The sequence below is a fragment of the Dermacentor variabilis genome, chromosome 3, assembly GCF_050947875.1.
Source record: "Dermacentor variabilis isolate Ectoservices chromosome 3, ASM5094787v1, whole genome shotgun sequence".
NCBI lineage: Eukaryota > Metazoa > Arthropoda > Arachnida > Ixodida > Ixodidae > Dermacentor > Dermacentor variabilis.
This window is the reverse complement of record NC_134570.1, coordinates 90,512,122-90,531,160: the sequence shown is the minus strand read 5'-3', so window position 1 is coordinate 90,531,160 and position 19,039 is coordinate 90,512,122. Positions and strand designations below refer to the sequence as shown.

Genomic DNA, 19,039 nt, shown 5'->3' with positions numbered 1-19,039 from the left:
TACTACCGCTACCACTACCACCTCAACCCTAAAACCTACCAGTCCAACCCCAACTACCACCCCCACAAGTACTACGCCCCGAACCACCCCCGCTACGACTACGCCCACCACCCCTACAACAAGTAGGTTGGCGCCTTTATTTTTTTATTATATCTGGCTGTCTCTTATACAACAAATACCTTTAGAGTATGTTCTATTTGTTCTCTTGATGCGTAAGCAAGACGTCAGAAACATTCAGCAAAGCTAGCTTTGATTTGATCAGCATCGTTTAGTTCGATGGTAAGTCAACACGCAAGAACTTGAAATACGAGCATGCCGCAATCGTTCTTTATCTAAAGACGCGCTAAATATAAACGTGAGTGGCCGTTAGCGTTCGCTGACGCGGCACGTTATGAAACAGCCAAAGGCAGCTTCCAGATTTGTAGGCTTGGAAACCACGAAACGTTGACTGATTTCGGGGCGTACATAGTTAAGTTGCTTTTGATTGTCTTTTTGCAGCAAAGCAAACTGTAGCTAAAAAGCGAATTTATTTATATAATGTTGGCATGACCGCATTACAAGAAGTGGCGGTTCAGGAGACGGATTCGTTGTTACGCTTGTTACGCATATTCTATGCCTGCCTCGATGCTAGCAACATGGTATGGAAGTGTCGGACAACATTCAGTGACCGTCCCATTTGCGATTATTGGGATATTTAGAAAATTTCCGCTGTATTTGACGAGATTGGGCAGCGCATCTACCTTTTCTTACGATCACAGCTGAAGCCATGTTGTTTCACATTTAGTATACAAGCACGAATGTGTTCCCATAAAGAATGAACACATCAAGTACCTCTTCGTTGGACTTTACATTTATTGCACGCCATTGTGCAAACAGCGCAACCCAGCGTGTAACGCATATTTCAGTACAGTAACACCAATGTAGAAATAAATATGCTCAGAATAGAAAGAAAGCTGCTTATGTTTCTATCGCCGCAGCAACAATCGGGCCACGACATATGAAGCGCAATTTGGTGTGGTGCGCTTTCGGAACCTTGTCCACCAACTATACGCACGACAAGATGGACCTGGACCCGTTCTGCGACTACGCCTTTATACCGTTCTACACGCGGGGGCAGGACACCTTCCTGGACGACAGCAACCCCATCGTGCAGAAGTTGCTCGGCAATGCGCAGAAGGCGAGCAGGACGAGCTACGCGATCCACCTGCCCCACCGGTGACTGAGCTGCACTCTACACCGCTTTCCACTGCATGGTTACTGTGGCACTCTTCTTAGCGACCAATGAACAGAAAGTGAACAGTCGCTGTTTCGCCTCAGAGGCGAAATATTGATAAAGATAGCGAAACATTAGCCAGCTACACCAAGTAATTTTCGTAATCTTCTTCTTTCGGCCGAGTATACTGTAATGAACATTCGCTTAATATTTAAACTAAGAAGTATGGCGTCACGTTGGCACAGGGCAACATCAACAAATGTCACTCCAAGACCGCTTTCTAACTCAAGGCTGGCGTAATGAAGTGCGCAGGCAGAAGAGAACTAACTCTTGGCGCTGCCTCTCGCATGAAATCATCTCTCAAACATCAGATCACGTGACGTCCAGCCCTATGCTCTCGGGAAGACAGTGCAGGTTAAAGCCACCAGCCATTTATGGCTCGCCCAAACTTTGCAGCCTCGGCAACTTACCTTCAAGATGGGGTTCGCGTGCAGCGTTACGCTCAGCCGCGCAGGCACGGCTGTGCTAGAATGGCCAGACGCACGCTCGGCTGGCCTCCTAGGGCTCTCTTGATGACATTACTACGCATTCACCTCTGCACCCCTTTGCGCGCTCTGGAAGACGGCGCGGCATCAAACCACCAACCATCCTCCTAGGCGTATATCGTCGAACGCTTTCCCTCGCACACAAATAAAGCGCACAAGCACATGGGGCACGATAAGATCTTTTCGAATTTTGAATTTTATGAAGAACATCATAGCGGCGGTGATGACAGCGGATAAACTTCGAGTGGATTGCACCTATAATTGCTATCGCAATAAAATTCGCACTCAAGTAACGATATCAGGTATGTCGAGCGCAAATTAGCATGCGGGGTTATATCGGCGCATTTAAGTTGATCGTATTGGACTTTCCCATACGCACTCTCCTGATTAAAAGGAACTCTCATGGTGTAAAATGTTTTATAGCGCTTAAGCGAAAATGATCGCCCCTTTTGACACCCTATGCCATTCTTAGGAACAATTCACAGGCGATGCAAGACATGGACAACAGCGCGGGGCGTGCCAAAATGGTTGAATACTGGACAGTAAGAAAGGTCTACCACTACGCCGTCCTCGACCTGGAATGCAAGCCTTGGCTGAAACTAAATATTAATCATGAAGTGGCGGCGGTGTTCGATATGCTCAAGGTAAGCTATGGAGGTAGAGTCAAGCTTCGTTCCGGATTCTCTCGTCCAGCCACCGGGGTTCAATGACAAGTCGAGCATGTCAAGAGAAGTGTGATTATAACGAATGTGGCCATGTGCGTTACCACATCTAATTTTCGGTATTTGTCTTTGCTATTTTAGGAGAAAGACAGAGCGCCCCATCTTCTCTCAACGGTTGCATTGCCATGTACTCTGCAATGGCAATGCAACCCGATTATAGGATACAGGACAATCTAACCATTCGGGAGACCCAAAGGATACGCCCATATTTAAGAGCTTTTACAAGAGGACTTTAAGCAAAAACAAATCAGCGAGCTATGCCCCCTCCACCCCCCCCCCCCCCTGATGCTTTCCCTGAGTTCCGCAAACATAATTTTGCTATGACAGAAAAATTTTGCCACACTAAGCAATATTGTTATTACGTGCGTGCGGCGTGTGTGAAACCGGCTTACTGATTGTTGCTGAAGTATAGGGCTTATTCTCCTCCTCCCGCTGGTGGCGCCTGTATAGGAAACTATTTTTTAAAATCGCGGAGTGTACGGATAAAGCACGCAGGACGCTTTCTTAGGAGACGCTTCTCCTGCATTACTGAGCTATCTTGGCTTGTCACTCACTGTAAGCAGTGGGAAGTCAATCGTCGCTGGACAAAATTCGAATGAGATTCTATAACCTCGATTCGCCAGCATAAAACTTACTTATGAGATGTACATTTGTAAAGGAACAATACAATTTTGATGTTTAGAGTAAGTAAGGAGACTGTTGTGGCGGAGGAGGGTGCATTTGGGGGTGGGGAGCTGGATCGCGGCATATATATGGTGATACGTACGGAAACGCTGAAGAGTATTGATTAATTAGGAGCTTTGCAATTAGCCAGCTCCCTTTCTTACACTTTAATGACGTTATGCGAAGAGCGTGCTTTGTTTTCACCTCTTCATCGATGATCCAAACGTGCACTTTATGGAACTTACATACGAATTCAGGGCATATGTTATAGATGAGGTGGGATCGAAGTCTAAAATCGCCAGTTAATTATAGCCTTTTGAAATATATAGCAATAAAGAGCCTAAAAGAAATACGTGGATGGTATTTCCAATGCATACCGGTGCCCTGGGAGTATTCCGTGCCACACCGAGTTAACATATTATGGAAAGCGGGAGAGGAGAGGAGTGGTCGCTTGAAATGGCTGACGCGCGAACGATGCTTATTGCCTGTCTGCCAAGTGCGGGATTTGTTAGGTTGAGGGAATATTCGTGTTTTTTTTTTTGAGGCGGTATGAGGAGACCGCAGCAAATTCGGCATTGAGTTCATAATTGATGTAAATAGGTGGGGTGTTAAGGGTTGCATGTTGTTAGAGTTTGTGGGTTTATTGTGTATATCGGTAGATAATAACAAAACACTCATGTTCGCTCTCTTTTCAAATATTTCCGCAAACGCATAGATGGTTCAAAAGGACGTCTTGTTGGGCGAGTTGGTCAGAATTCATCTTGGGTACAAGGCGCGAAGACACATAGAAACAGGGAAGGAGACGGGACAGAGCGCCACTTACAACTGCTTTAATCGGAGGCACACCACACACTTATATAGCCATATTTGACGCAAGGAACACAATCAGATCAAGATTGGTATCGAAGCGAACTGGTTAAATATTTCTTTTCAGCCATATATAAAAATATTGATGGGTCGCTGACGCACAGGCTTCCTTTATTTCCGATGAAGAAAGCCTCAATTACTTCCCGAGCTATTGCATCTTTACTCTTTGCCAGAATCCGCACCCCTACAAAACATGGCTCACAAGAGCTTGACGGGCAGGACTTAATGTGCTTGGGTATGTTTCGCCTTTCTTTATCTTGCTCTACATTTCTTCCCTAATTAGGTCGTTAACGCAGCACACAGTTTGTCCTATGTAGGAGCGGCCGCATGAGAGGGAGATTTCGTACACGACACCATCGGCGCACTTCATAAAGGGTCGCACATGCTTGGTTTCGGATCCATTCTTATCTTCACGTATTCTTTCGATGCGTGAACAAAGGCTTCTGAGCTTTTTGGGGGCTGAAAATACAAGCGGCACCCCATGTCTGCTAGCAACCTTCTTTAAATTGTGGAACATCCTGTGTACATAAAGCACCACCACAGGTCTCACCACCTCTTCTCGAGGGGGATCTTCCCCAGCTCTCACAGCCACACTCTTTGTTTTTTGTAGTAGGCTTTAATCGACTGCCATCACAATCGAATCAGGGAATCCAGCTGAAGACAACCTGGCCGATTGCTTCTGGAAGCTAAACTGCATCCTGTGAGGGCACGATTTTCCGAGGGTTGATTTCAGGCAAAGTGAAGCAATCCCCCTTTTTATTAACGTCGAATGGGTGGAGTCGTATGGCAGGAGCCCCTTTTTTGAACGAGTTGCATTTGCCCAACTAATCTGATTCCCACAAAACACAATATTTATATCTAGAAACTGCCGGCAGTCACCCTCAGGCACTTCAATGTTGAAGCCATTTCCATGTTGTCGGATTAGGGATAAAATATTTTGCACAATATCCTCGAAGTTCAAACTTCCGTCCTTACTAAGATACATCTGAAAATCATCCACATATCTAAAGACTTTAAAAACGTGCCTAGCCGGTAAAACCTGATGTAAAACTTGGTCCATTTGTGGGTAAGTGCATTTGCCGAAGTAAGTGCTCTTTTCCGGTCAGTTCTACCCTCCTGCGGGCGTGTGAAGCGCATAAGTACGATCCTCAGTGCTGAACTCTGGCGTCATATTCGCTAACTAAATGATCTTCTACGCACCGCCAGTCGAAGACCATACTCTACCTGTCTAGCTGAGAAGAATTTTCGGTCCGTTATGAGGTCAGCTTCGAGAATGACTGAGCAGCTCTGGGTGTGCATGCTAGACAAATTGGTTTAGGAATAAAGTAAGAAGAACGAAATGAGGGGGTGGATGGGTTGGTGGTTGAGGGGGACATTCAACACACCGACGAGATGGACTTGAACCGCAAGTACCGCCGCATGAGCTGCTTGCCATCAGTCGACGAATTGCCAGCAAGGTCGAATCAGAGGAGCAAGAGACGTACTTTCTGGAAGGCGTCAGCTGCCTTCTCAAGTCCTGCGACCGGAGGCATTCAAGTCACAAGGAAACTTCAACCGGAGCCATTTTGACGTACTTCACAAATAAGCACCTAGGAGGAGGAAAGAGAAAAGTAGAAGGCAGGGAAATAACCACCTAAGGCTCTTACAAGCCGACAAGGATGGTGGGTTCGTCATGTTATCTGAAAGTAATTTCTGGGAAAGAGCTGCGCAGGCACTAGAAAAGATTTTCGCGCCGATAAAAGTTAAAGAAACTAGAGTTAAGAGCAGAGCAGTTGCGCTATGTGAGCAGTTTGGTTTATACCGTCTTGCCAAATAGATAGGAAAAAGCAAAAATAATGCCTCGAAAGCCTTCTTTTCAGTAAAAACGCATAAACAAGGTATGCCGTTTAGAACAATAGTCACGGAAAAAGGGTCGTGGTAGAAGGAGGGAAGTCAGTCCTTGTTGAAACATTTGAGTACCCTTGAAGTGGACGACACATTTCTTACAAAGAAATCAGACGAAGTTTGTGACTTCCTAAAATCGCAATGTGATGTTGGGCGCGCCTTTTCCGTGGATATGGTGGATTTATTTTACTCTGTTCCTCATAAGGCTCTGTTAGCTGCAGTACGAGAGTGTATAGAAAAAAAAAAGGAACGCATTTCCTTTCGAAACAATGCGGCAATTTACATTGATGATTTTCTAACCCTTTTAAAGTTTTACTCGCATTAGACTTTACCATTTGACCGGCAGTGTTTTCTGCAGAAAGCCGGCGCGAGTATTGTGTAATATTTTTCTCTCACGAATGAATCAAGTTGTACACCAGGTTTCACCGGCTAGGCACGTTCTTGTCTTCAGATATGTGGAAGATTTTTTTTCTATTCTTTAATAAGTACGGAAGTTTGAACTTCGAAGAGAGTGTGCAGGATACTTTATCCATATTCGGACAACGTCGAAAAGGCTTGCAATTCACCATCGAAGTGTCTGAGGGTATCTGCCTACAGTTTGTAGATATAAATATTCAATTATGTGCGGATCAGATTTGTCGGGCACATGCACATCGTGCAAAAAAAAAAAAGGATCCTGCCATACGACTCCACCCATTCGACGTTAATAAAAAGGGGGATTGCTTCACTTGCCTGAAATCCGCCCTCGGAAAATCGTGCCCTCACAGGATGCAGTTTAGCTGGCAGAGCCAATTGGCCAGGCTGTCTCAAGGTGGATTCCCTGATTCGATTGTAATGGCAGTCGCTTAAGGCCTACTACAAAAAATGAGTGTGGCTGTGAGTGCTGGGGAAGATCCCCCTGTAGAAGAGGTGGTGAGACCTGTGGTAGTGCCCTATGTACACAAGATGGCCCACATCTTGTGGCCACCACCACTGCTATAGGGTAGTGCCCTATGTACACAAGATTGCCCACAATTTAAGGAAGGTTGCTAGCAGACACTAGGTACCGCTTCTGTTTTCAGCCCCCAAAATGCTTGGAAGACTTTGTTCTCGTATCCAACGAATACGTGAAGATAAAAATCGATGCGGCACCAAGCATGGGCCAGCATTTATGAAATGCGCAGAAGGTGTCGTGTACGAAATCTCCCTCCCATGTGACCTCTCCTACATAGGACAAACTGTGCGCTGTGTTAAAGACCGAATTAGGGAACATGAAAAAAATGTAGAGCAATATAAAGAAAGGCCAAACATACCTAAGCACATTAAGTCCGGCCCGTCACGCTCTTGTGAGGCATGTTTTGCAGGGGTGCGGATTCTATCAAAGAGTAAAGATACAAAAGCTAGGGAAGTAATTGAAGCTTTTATTATAGGAAAGAAAGGAAGCATGTGCGTCAGCGACCGAACAATATTTTATATATGGCTGAAAAGGAATATTTAATCCGTTCGCTTCCATATCCATCTTGATTTGATTGTGTTCCTTGCGTCAAAGACGGCTATATAAGTGTGTGGTGTGCCTCCGATTAAAGCAGTTGTAAGAGGCGCTCTGTCCCGTCTCCTTCCTTATTTCTGTGTGTGTTCGCGCCTGGTAACCAAGATGAGCATAGATGGTTCAGTGGGGAGCTTTGATGGAAATTACTCATTTCACTGCTCGAAGGAGTCATGTGTCTATTTTACGCTGTTTTCGGTTAAATTTAGGAAACCTTTATTGCCTTCATGGTAATGATGTTCGAAAAAGTGTGCTCTATTCACCGGCGCAAGAGAATCAATAGCTGTGCCGGAAAGAACCGGCGTCTCTGAAGATTGATCAGCAATTGTGCATTGCCGTATACTTGCATCATTGAATTATATTGTGGACGGAGAACCGAATAGGAAATCAAGGCCAAATAAAGAAGCTGAACAAAAAACAAAGAACATATAGAACAAATTGAGCGAATTCACTACACCGAGAGCATGGTCTGCAATCTAGAGTAACTTATATGACGTTGACATGCTGCTGCTCAAGAGCTAAAACAATGGAGGAGTACCTCCTTATACTCCCTGGAGGTCCTGAAGATGTTTGGCATTCTTCTCGCGAAGACGAGCAGCAAAGGATTTAGGAATGAAGCACAGCAGTGACTCCCTGCATTCTTATATAAGCGACTTGTATAGCGATAATGTGTTGCGGCCGGCATTCTTGTCTGACCCTATAGAAACCAGTGCGGACGTACATCAAACCTTGAATCCATGGAAGGAAAAAAAAACTCATGCAAAACAAAGTGAAAAGAGAAGAATTTTATAAGCCTGCGAAATTTCACTTAAGATTTTTCATTTATACGCGTGTCAAAGTTGTTTACATATTCGCACGTGGAATATTATTTCCTTTTGCGCACATATGAAGAGCACTTGTCCGGCGGGTTCCGATAGACGTTCAGCATTGTCTCGAGGATTTTTCATTTGTCCATAGCACAAGAGCTTTAAGGATATATTTAGGCCTGATAAATCATAGCACAGACATTCGGATAACAAAAGGCTAAAGCTAAGCTACTTGGCGCTAGCAGCTTAGGTAAAAACTACGTCGCGCCGCGCATGATGTGAGTGTAATCAACCCAACTTGTTCGCCTATGCAGAAATTACGTGACAGGGGAGACATGCTGAAGAAGGACCATCCGCAGCCACCTGCGCCCAACGCTAGCCTCGTCATCTTGGGTATTCGAATCTGGCCGGCGAACAGCGACAACTTCCTCAAAGAAGTCAGCGACAATCTAGAGTAAGAAGCATTGCGATGTGTACCTTATACGATTGCCTCAAAGTTTAGTGACGTAGAATTTAAGTGATGTTTAGTAACGACCCATCTTCCATCGGTAGGTAGGTAAAGCTATAAACATCAGTGGAACGATAATTTTGCTAAAGTAGTTTCGATTCTCTTGAAGTTGTCAAACACAGCTTCCTAGATTTGGCGACGATGAGATCAGAACCGCTTAGGTATATGACAAAAACGGTCGCCTGTCACAAACTGCGGTGTCGGACGTTTCGCATAGGTACATTTATGAGCACTGAGCTATAGTACACTTCAAGGACAAGTAAAGGACGTGTGCTTCCACGTGCTTTAGGCAATAGGCAGTTTGGTCTTGTCCTCAACGTTCTTTTTCACTTCCCGGACGCACCAAAACCTGCATTATGATTTAGAGCTCAGCTCTTAAGGCACCCGTTCCCGAGTTGAGCGTCGGCGCCCCTCGGTGTAACCGCGGCAGTGCGCTCATGCCACTGATCGCGCTATTCGTCGTCGTCTTCCTCCACAGTTGGCTCTCTTTCCGCTCTTAATGCCAGCCTTCCCAGATGGCCCTTCCCTCTGCGAAGACACTGATGGCATTGGCCCACTGCCTTTCGGCGCGGTGATTTTGTTCTGAAATTCTGCGCCTTAATACATCGCGAAATGAAAACACGTATTCAGCGACGCTAAAATTTGACATCAGGGAGTATCGTAATTTTCGGACACCTTTTTTTGGTTAAATGATAAAATAATTGTGAAATGCAATAACCAGTGACCTGCAGAACAGACATTACTTCATTGCATTTTGACAATTTAAAGCCACGCTTAGATAAACTTGAGCCGACTTTACCATGTGCCTAGTCGCAGACGCCTTCGAATGTATATTGCAGAATTTTTGGTGCACCGTTCTTTTGATGAGCGGCTAAAATTTTAGAGGAGTAAAACAACACTGCGGGTGTTCGTTGTTTACTGCCGCAGTCGGGTGCGTCTTTAAGAAGGAGTTCTGGAATAGGTCCAGCCGATGGTGCTACTTGTGTCCTTGACTTGCATGTAGAGATTTCATTCTTGCTCAGCTTTGTTGATCAAGCATATTGCACCACATGCGAAGTGGCGAATGAATTTCTTTCTCGGTGCCAATAACCCGATGACGGAGGACCGCTCAAGTGTTAGCGGAATCAGCTGAAAATGCATTAAATTGTCGCTATTTTAATGCTACCGCAGACGTATAGAAGTACCAATACACTGCAACACAGCAATGTCAATGTTTCTTTTTGTTGAACAGTATGCTTACTTGTAGAATTGTGACTCATAGGACATAGCACTTAAGGTTTGGAAAAAATGTCGGGACATGAAAATTTCAATGTTTCTGACCAAAGGTTATAATAGCCGCCGGACATCGCACAATTTGTGGGTGTCGGTCTTACGCAAAATAGGAACCGATTCTAAAAGCACTGCGGTCTAGCACTGGGTTTCAAAGCGCTGGCTGCCACGAGGGAAGAATGCGAGGGACTGGCACGTGACGCACGGTGCCGGACGTTTCGAGGAGCGACATCGGCTGAAGAGAAGCACGCACACCCGCCGTGGTTGCTTAGTGGCTGTGGTGTTGGGCTCCTAAACCCGAGGTGGCGGAATCGAATCCTCGCCACGGCAGTCGCATTTCGATTCATGTATTCTACACCTCCTGATCGGGCCCTCATTTCTGTCTACAGGGCTCAATAAATAAACGCATAAAAATAAATAAATAAATAAATACATACATACAACGTTCGGCTGGGTATAGCTTCAATTAGGCAACTAACTGCAGTTAACAACTGCTCAACATTTTCAAGAGAGTAATAGAGTAGTACGGCTTGTCAATCATGTAAAGCTCACGTATGATGTGAAGGGGGGGGGCTGTATGTGCCCTCGAAGATAATAGACACCAGTCCGAAATTTTGTATAAGGAACATTGTATTAGGAGCAATGGAAACGTTTATTTCGGTATCTGCACTTCTCTGTTCTGTGTTCATGCTCTCCTGCTGCGTACGTATTGCGTGTTCATTCACTATAGCTATAACATTTCGAAAGCTTTCTTTAAATATAACTATCCAGCGTATGATTATGATATCTTTTAAATGTAAACAGTTGCAAATACTGTGAGCGTGCGCTACTGCACCACCATTTACAGATACTTTTTTCATAATCTGAACAAGCTTTCTCTGTAAATTGTTTTCTTAAGTGCAATACTTCTGGGCTTTTTATATGGATTCGAAGTGTGCTAAAGATATATTAGTTCACCTAAGTTACACCACATATTCTGCGAGAGAAGCACAGAAAGCTTCTTCTGAGAGGCTTTCGTAACTTATATTCGTATAATAATATAATAATAATACACAAAGAAATGGCTCAGAAATAAAATGCAACAAAGTCAACAAAGGCTTGAAGACTTGCAGCCGCCACACATTGTCAGGAGAGTCACAGCGTTGCTGTGAAACACTGGACCAATCTCATTTGAGTCACGTGGTAGAAGACCTTGTCTCGGCCGATGTCAGCTAGGCTGCAGTTGCGGGGCGTCCTTGGCCTCAGTATACAATGATTGCAAATTAATTGGTGCTGATGCAACGCGTTATATGCGAAATACCTGCAGTACCCTTTTTCACCTTATTCGGTTGTGTTACACAAGATGACCGACCTCCTGCTTCCGGTACTGCTGGGTCGAAGCTTCCCAACAGCGAAGTCTTCGGCAGGAAGAGTTTGTGGCTAAGCTAGTGACACAAACTTATGTACCCCTGCTTTATCGATGGCGCCCCAATATGGCGTATATGACGTCTTTCCGGTCCTTAAATAGCTTCCGGTGCACGGAGCTGGCCTTCGCAGTTCCAATTTTGTTACTTAGAGAAATCCGTTGCTTGGGCATGAATTTAGACACCATCTATTTTCAATGTTAGGACGGCGTCCACCCTTATGCGGTGAGTCGACCGAGATGTGCAGCGAAACAGACTTGCAGAATTTCGAATATCTTCCAATCGGCGCGTCAATCTATCAAATTTTGTTAACTATTGTAAGGCTGCAGTGGTTCGGTGTGGTGGGAGTGAAAAATGAAGGAATACTCTTTGGCGTGCGTGTTTGGATGCTTCCGATTACCAGGCGATTCCCAGTTGACGGCTTCGTGCCCTGGACACACTTCACGGAGGACGAGTTTAAGGCCAATTACCCTGCTTGCTGGATAACGGGAGCGACGCCGTATAACAACAGCGGTGAGAACAACACCAACATCTGGGGCATGGTGAGTGTGCTGCTATTACTTCAAGTGAGCAATAAGCGACAAAGGCCTTACTGAAGCAAACTTTCGTTAATATATCTGTCCTTCTTGAGGACCAAAGGTGCCTTCGTACAAGGTAAAACTATTTTTCTGTGGATTCCGGAGAAACCTGCAGGTAAAATATTGCCGCCCTCATTTCCGTAATTAAAAAACGGGAGAGCTGGGCGTACGGGCATTTCATATTACGGGGAGTCTTTTATGTCACGAAGAACTCTTAATGAGAAATGCAGACATATCCCATATCTTGCAAATAAAAAAAAAACACATGAACGAAACTGACATGATCGGGCGACGAATGCTGTTGTAGGAGATGTCACGCAAGCGAAGTTAAAAGTGCTACATATAGTACACATGAGAAAAACGAGGACACCTGATACTTCGAGACGCATACAAAGAATTTACTCTGCAAGAAAGTATAACCATTCTCTGCGTGTTCACTGACCCAGAGAGCACGCGTACTTTCTTTCTTCCAATAACTTTCCTCAATAATTGAGATGAATTGCCACAGGCATCTGTCTACCTACTCTTACATTGGCGTTGAAACTGCACAGAACTATAATTAAGAGATGGTGAAGAAGGAAACGAAAATAATTTCGCATGCTGTACTCTCAGCTAATAAAGGGGCCCTGAACCACTCTTTATCAAAGTGGACTAATGCATTTAAAGCTAATCTTGGCTATTTAAGAAATATGTTGGCGCAGAAAGTGCTACAATCCTTTCAGCAGGAGCACAGTCAATCCGAAATAAGTCGCCTATGATTCTCTTCGCTATGTTCCCGCTCCTTCTTCACTGCCTTGCACTGCCAAGGCTACGGCAGAATGGCGCGTGTCCACAACGCACCGCCTAGTTAACATCAACGTGGCGGGCAGTTCCAAGTTCGATTTAGGATGTTCACGTATATGGACGCTTGCATTACTGATTTTGACACCTACGACGCGCCAGACAAGGCTGTCCTCACTGACCCACAGTGCAGACAGCCAGAGGACAGGTCGCGGCACCTCGCGGCGGCCACGGTATCTACGATCCATAGCGGACGGCGGCTACTTGCAACTGTAGCGCGCATGCGCAGTGTTTGCCTTGCGCACTACAGGGATTGAGTGCGCGCTCGTGTTCACAAGCTCCAGTCTGGCCGTGCTCCCCAGACCGGAACCGGAGCACGGCCAGACCGGAGCTTGTGAACAGGAGTGCGCACTCAATCACTGTCGTGCGCAAGGCAAACACTGCGCATGCGCGCTACAGTTGCAAGTAGCCGCCGTCCGTTATGAATCGTAGATACCGTGGCCGCCGCGAGGTGCCGCGACCTGCACTGTCTGCACTGCGGGTCAGTGAGGACAGCCTTGTCTGGCGCGCCGTAGGTGTCAAAATCAGTAATGCAAGCGTCCATATACGTGAACATCCCAAATAAAACTTGGAACTGCCCGCCACATTGAAGTTAACTAGGCGGTGCGTTGTGGACACGCGCCATTCTGCCGTAGCCTTGGCAGACCGGAACCGGAGCAGAAGGAGAAGCTGCCAACCGACGAAACAATCAGGTGAGCTTGGCGGGGGTCGTGTCTCCCAGTGCTTCAATAACACACAATCAGCAATACAGAAAAGTCATAGATGAAAACAAAAAACTAACGCAAGAATTTAAACAGCTTAAAGTCCAAATGTAGGCAGAGCGTCAAGAATTCCAATTAGCAATCTCCTCATTGCAAACGAATTCAGAAAACACAGTTAAAACGCTGCAGGCCTCTGGCTCGGCGGTCAACACTAACGGGCACGAGACACCAATACATCCCACCCAAGAAAGGGAAATGGAAGTAGGCGAGGGAAGATGTGATGAACTTCTTGGCATCCCCACGCACAACCTTAGAAAACAGATCCAGAACCAAGTCCAAGAAAATAGGAGCAGCATTGCGAATCTCTACGATCTTTTAACGCATTTCATGTCAGACCTAATATCACCCATCGGCGAGGAATTAAGAATCCAGAAACGATATGTAAACGAGACTGTGGGAGGCTTGCAGAGAGCTAATAATAAGCGTCCTCTTGCTACCCCAATCACCCATAAACCATAGAAGGTGGGTCGGGACGACGCGGAGGCTCTCGTACATCATGGCTCAAACTAAATTGAAAAGTGCGGAACAATTGGAGATTTGTCAATGGAATTGCCGCACTTTTCACAAGCAGGCAGCCGCACTCCAAAACTATATAAACGGTGCACCAATCCGACCAGATGTAATATGCCTGCAGGAAATTGGCCGCAAAGTGGTCAAGCTGCAGGGATATTACGCCCTGCAAAATTCAACTTATCCCCACTTTGCCACCTTGGTGAGCAGGACTGGCGCGGCCAAACCAGAGCAGATAGAAAATCTTCAGATCAATCACCAGATACTCAGCTTATTCCCATTAAAAAGAGGCAAGGCAAGAACTGTAATAGTAAATTTGTACAGTCCCCCCAAAACAGGAATGAAGATTTTAGCAAACTCCATACGGAGGCTCTTAAAATCTCGGGTACCAAGGACCGCGTCATGGTGCTGGGAGATTTCAACGCTCCCAACACCGCATGGGGCTACCCAAAGGACACACCCAAGTGAACGCGTCTCGAACACGCTGGATGCAGGCTGGGGCTGAGCCTGATCGTGATCCCCACCATGCTCACCAGGATGGAGAACAGCTTGAGTAGAGACATGTTCATGGACCTACCTTTCACACGCAACATCAGGAATGCCACCTGGGCCAACCTAGATGAAAATATAGGAAGTGATTACTTCCTCATCAGCATTTCCCTATCGACTCCCAAACTACGCCGGGTGGCGGGGGAAACGACGCTGACAAACTGGACAAAATTCCGCCTACACAACCCTCCACCCAGTGCCGAACCGGATTCTATGGGGAATGGCCCGATTTCATTAAAGCAGCACACGGGCGGGCATTTAAATAGATTACGCGGACGGAGGAAGCACCAGCGGTGGACAGCCACCTCCTAAGCCTGTGGGAAAGCAGGCGTAAGCTGCTAAAAAGGTGGCGAAAACAACGTCTGAACAGAAACCTTCTGCGCAGGATCGCAACTCTGGCAGAGGAAGCAAATCAATATGGCAGTAAATTGGCAACCGACGGCTGGATCCAGTTTTGCAGTCCGCTACAAGACACACTGAGCACTGCAATAACCTGGGCCATCCTGAGGAATATCCTAGACCGGGAAAAGTACAAATCTGCGACCAGCAGAACATTGCGAAGGATCGCGGAGGAATTTCCAGGCACGAATGAGGCATTAATAGATGCTCTCAAGGAAAGATATGTCGGAGGGAGCGCGAGAAAATCAACGGGCCAAATTAACTATACGGGCATCGAAAATGGGAAGCTAGACGTCACAATATCCACCGAAGAGGTTTTTGCGGCAGCCCAGGCGGCCAAGAAGAATACAGCCCCTGGCGCCGATCAGATTACCAACGCTATGATTAGAAACCTTAACGATAAAGTCATAGAAGCTATCACAAGGCAATTTAATGAAAACTATTGGCTTAAGGGAGAGATCCCCGGAGAGTGGAAAACTGCAAAAATTATTACTATACCAAAACCCGGAAAGAAGCCATCCCTGCAGGCGCTAAGAACCATATCACTGACGTCTTGCATGGGAAAGCTCGGGTCATACACACGAGGCTTCAAAATTTCATTGAAGACAGGGGCTTGTTCCCGGCCACCATGTTGGGCTTCCGCAACGGCCTCTCAACAAAAGACGCGTTCCTCCTGTTACAGGAAGAGGTAGTCAAAGGCGTACCCGAAAGTAGGGAGCACCTATTGTTAGCTCTTGACCTGAAGGGCGCCTTTGACAATAAGTCACATGAATCGATACTTTCCGAGCTTAATATAATTGGCTGCGGAGAAAATGTCCTTAATTACATTAGAGCATTCCTCACGGGGAGGAAGGCTACGATAGGAATATCGCATGTCAAATCTGATCCGATTCAAATGCCCAACAAAGGTACGCCTCAAGGTGCGATCACCTCTCCTCTACTTTTTAACATCGCCATGTGTAGACTTGCGCATACCCTAGACGGTGTTCCGCTACATGGTTATACTATTTACGCGGACATCACCCTTTGGTCCACGCGCCGGTCCCTAGCAGAGAAGGAGCAGACCCTCCAAGAGGCGGCCACTGCAGTTGAAAACTTTGCCAGGGCCAGCGGTCTCAGCTGTGCTCCCGAAAAATGGGAGATAATACGCATCCACGGGAAACGATATAAAAGTAATGAGGACATAGAAATGCAATCGAAAATCAGCAAATAAAAGGGGTCACTGCTGCAAGGATCTTGGGATCCTGGGTTGAGAGCAACGGCAGGCCAGCCACACTAGTCAATTTACTAAAGTCGGCAACAAAACAAGTGGCAAGGATGATTCAAAGAATCAGCTTCCACAACCAAGGCATAAAGGAATGCGACACTGTCCTTTTAGTACAGGCGCTCGTTATCAGCAAACGTACAGCCTCCCTTTTCACACACTCAACAAGAGTAAGGAGGAGCTGGTTAACACTATTATAAAAGGCGCCTACAAGGTGGGTTTGCGCTTACTGGTAGGCACCCCGACAGACAAGCTCCTTGGCCTTGGTGTATTCAACACATACGTTGAGCTCAAGGCGGCGACTTTAATTTAACAAAGAAGCCGACTTTGCCAGACGAGATCGGGCAGAGAGATCGTAGTGAGGGCGGGTATTCCACCCCACCCCCGAAACTTGGACGAGGTACTGGTGGACGTTCCCGGTCCCGTCCGAAGCATGATCTCAGTCCGTCCTGTCCCGAGAAATATGCACAAAGACAGAAACAAAAAAAAAACGAAGAGAAAGAGTGAAATGACTAGGCAAACTAGTCAGAAATGATGAGAATGCCGTTTATGTTGACGCCTCTCAGTACAACTGGAAGCGTGCGATGGTGACTGTCATAGGCAACGACAAGACTAGTCTAATCTCAAGCGCCTCCCTGATCCCGTCCTCCATTTCCTAGGCAGAACGCTTCGCCATCGCCTTGGCAATCAAAGACCGGGAACGGACGGGGCCGTCGCACAACACCATCATCTCAGACTCTCAGGAGGCGTGCCGCTTCTTTATGAACGGTCGTTTCCCTTTGAAGGTTAGCCACCTCCTAGGAAAGGATACATACAGACTGGTCTGGTGTAGGGGACACGCAGGCCTGGATAGGAATGAGAGGGCTGACGCTCTAGCTCGAGAGCTCACGAACCGAGCGGAGCAACCATCGCCCTCCCATTCACAACCAGCCACTTCACAGGAAAGTCGTCGCGAGGAGGAGGATAACGATCTGGCACGTCTGGCACCGCGCGATATTCTTGCCAACAGCGCGGTGTGCGGCAAAGGTACAGCGCCCCCCACACATATTTGCAAGGGGAAGACGCACTAGATCTCCGCAGGATTCAAACGTGGGCCTACCCAAATTTATTAAGATTGAGCAAAATTTTCCCAACAATGTACGGGCGTGCCTGTCCGTGGTGTAGCGACTCGCCACCGTCTTTGTACCACATCTCATGGGGATGCCAAAATAGACCGCCGAATTTAAATGCCTAGTTAGGTATAATTGAACCAACACACTGGAGCAATGGGAGGCACAACTTGCCAGCTCAGATCCGAAAGTGCAGAAGGCTCTACTTGGTCACGTTCGGCTAGCGGCAGAAGCCAGTGGAGCCCTGCACTTGGGGCGCCACTCATCAAGCTCCTAATCCCCTATCCCCCTTTCCCCGATTCAATAAAGTTATTATGGAGTCTGGCCGGGCTACCTGGTGTGGACCGGCTCTGTCCTGCAACAGCTTGTACGACGGATAGTCGCCGCATCCAACTTGTGCAATTTTGAAGCGACATCATTAGTTCAATATGAAGCAAAATATGCCTAGGCGTCTAGCTAGGAACGGCCAGGAGTGAGCGCGCGCTGGCACGTGTGCGTGCGGTCTGACCTTAAGTTGCGCGAGGTTCCCAGCTAGCTGGGTGTTTAAAACCAGTCGGAATTACCGCGGCCCGAAGGTTGCGACATCAATAAGCAGGGTGGACAAAGTCTAAATCATACGCGGACGGCCGCGGCCGTACGTGAGGAGATGATATTCGGCCTTTCCAGGAAGTACGCAATGCTTATCGAAACTTCAAAGCAGATTTAGCTTACTCAAACCTGTATATCAAATTGAATCAATAGATATACACAGTAAGAGTAGGGAGAAGCGCACTGACCCAAGCACCCTCCTTGATCGATGTGAGGTATTGGCCAATAGCAGCCACGTATGGGAATCTGCTATATGAGGAAATATGGCTCCCGAAAAGCGTAAAAATTGGCTTCTGTTGAAAAAAAAGAAGAGGAGGGGGGTGCAGAAAACTATGTTCTCCGCTTGGGAGCTTCGTGCCCCACTGAAAACTGCAAAATTTGGCTAAGATGTTCACAGCAGCGTATGCTATCCACGGGTTGTGTTCTTTCTTTCTTTTCACCGAGCGCGAGGGCTGGTTCGGGAGCCTTTAAGCGTGTACCACGCATGCCGCCGCGAAACGGACATAGATTTCGTTTTCATTACAAAGGCAACGTCTTTATTAGTAAAACAATTTGCTTTTTCGTTTATATAAAAACGGAGCAAAAACTCGTGAAATGAATGATTGCGCGACTTTTCTCACTTTTACGTAAAATACGTCCGCATATCCTATAGCGGTACGACTGCCTTTCTTACAGATGTTATCCCCGTGTTTTGGCCGTCAAGTTACGGATTGTTTTTTTTTCTTTGTGCAGAATAGCGAGCCGTGATTACAGAGCCAGGAACAAGAAAACGCCCTCTATTCGCCATGCACCTTGCTATGACTATGGCAGACCGCAGCCCATTTTCTGCCTCAAAAGTTTCGTTGTAGTGCTGGTGTTTTTTCTCTACTGGGTGAGGTTCCGTCCCCATGCTTCAATTCGGAGACACGGGTGCGAAATGATTGCGCGCTTTATATCTACGTCACAGTTTATTCACAGCTTCTGAATTCCCGTGCGGTTCCACATTAGAGAGTGCTTCTTCACGTTGACCTCTTCCATTTCAGGTTCAGGTGTTGGA

General features: G+C 46.6%; 1 protein-coding gene across 1 annotated transcript in view; it reads left to right on the top strand.

The window, feature by feature from the left end:
* Positions 1–2,246: 2,246 nt before the first annotated feature.
* The window catches only part of LOC142574613 (uncharacterized), a 23,302-nt gene continuing 6,509 nt past the window's right edge, over positions 2,247–19,039 (top strand). The window contains exons 1-4 of the mRNA XM_075683656.1: positions 2,247–2,402; positions 8,540–8,679; positions 11,809–11,947; positions 19,026–19,039. The exon at positions 19,026–19,039 is cut by the window's right edge and continues 151 nt beyond it. Coding sequence (XP_075539771.1) covers positions 2,247–2,402; positions 8,540–8,679; positions 11,809–11,947; positions 19,026–19,039 — 449 coding nt within the window. The remainder of the gene's footprint in view (positions 2,403–8,539; positions 8,680–11,808; positions 11,948–19,025) is intronic.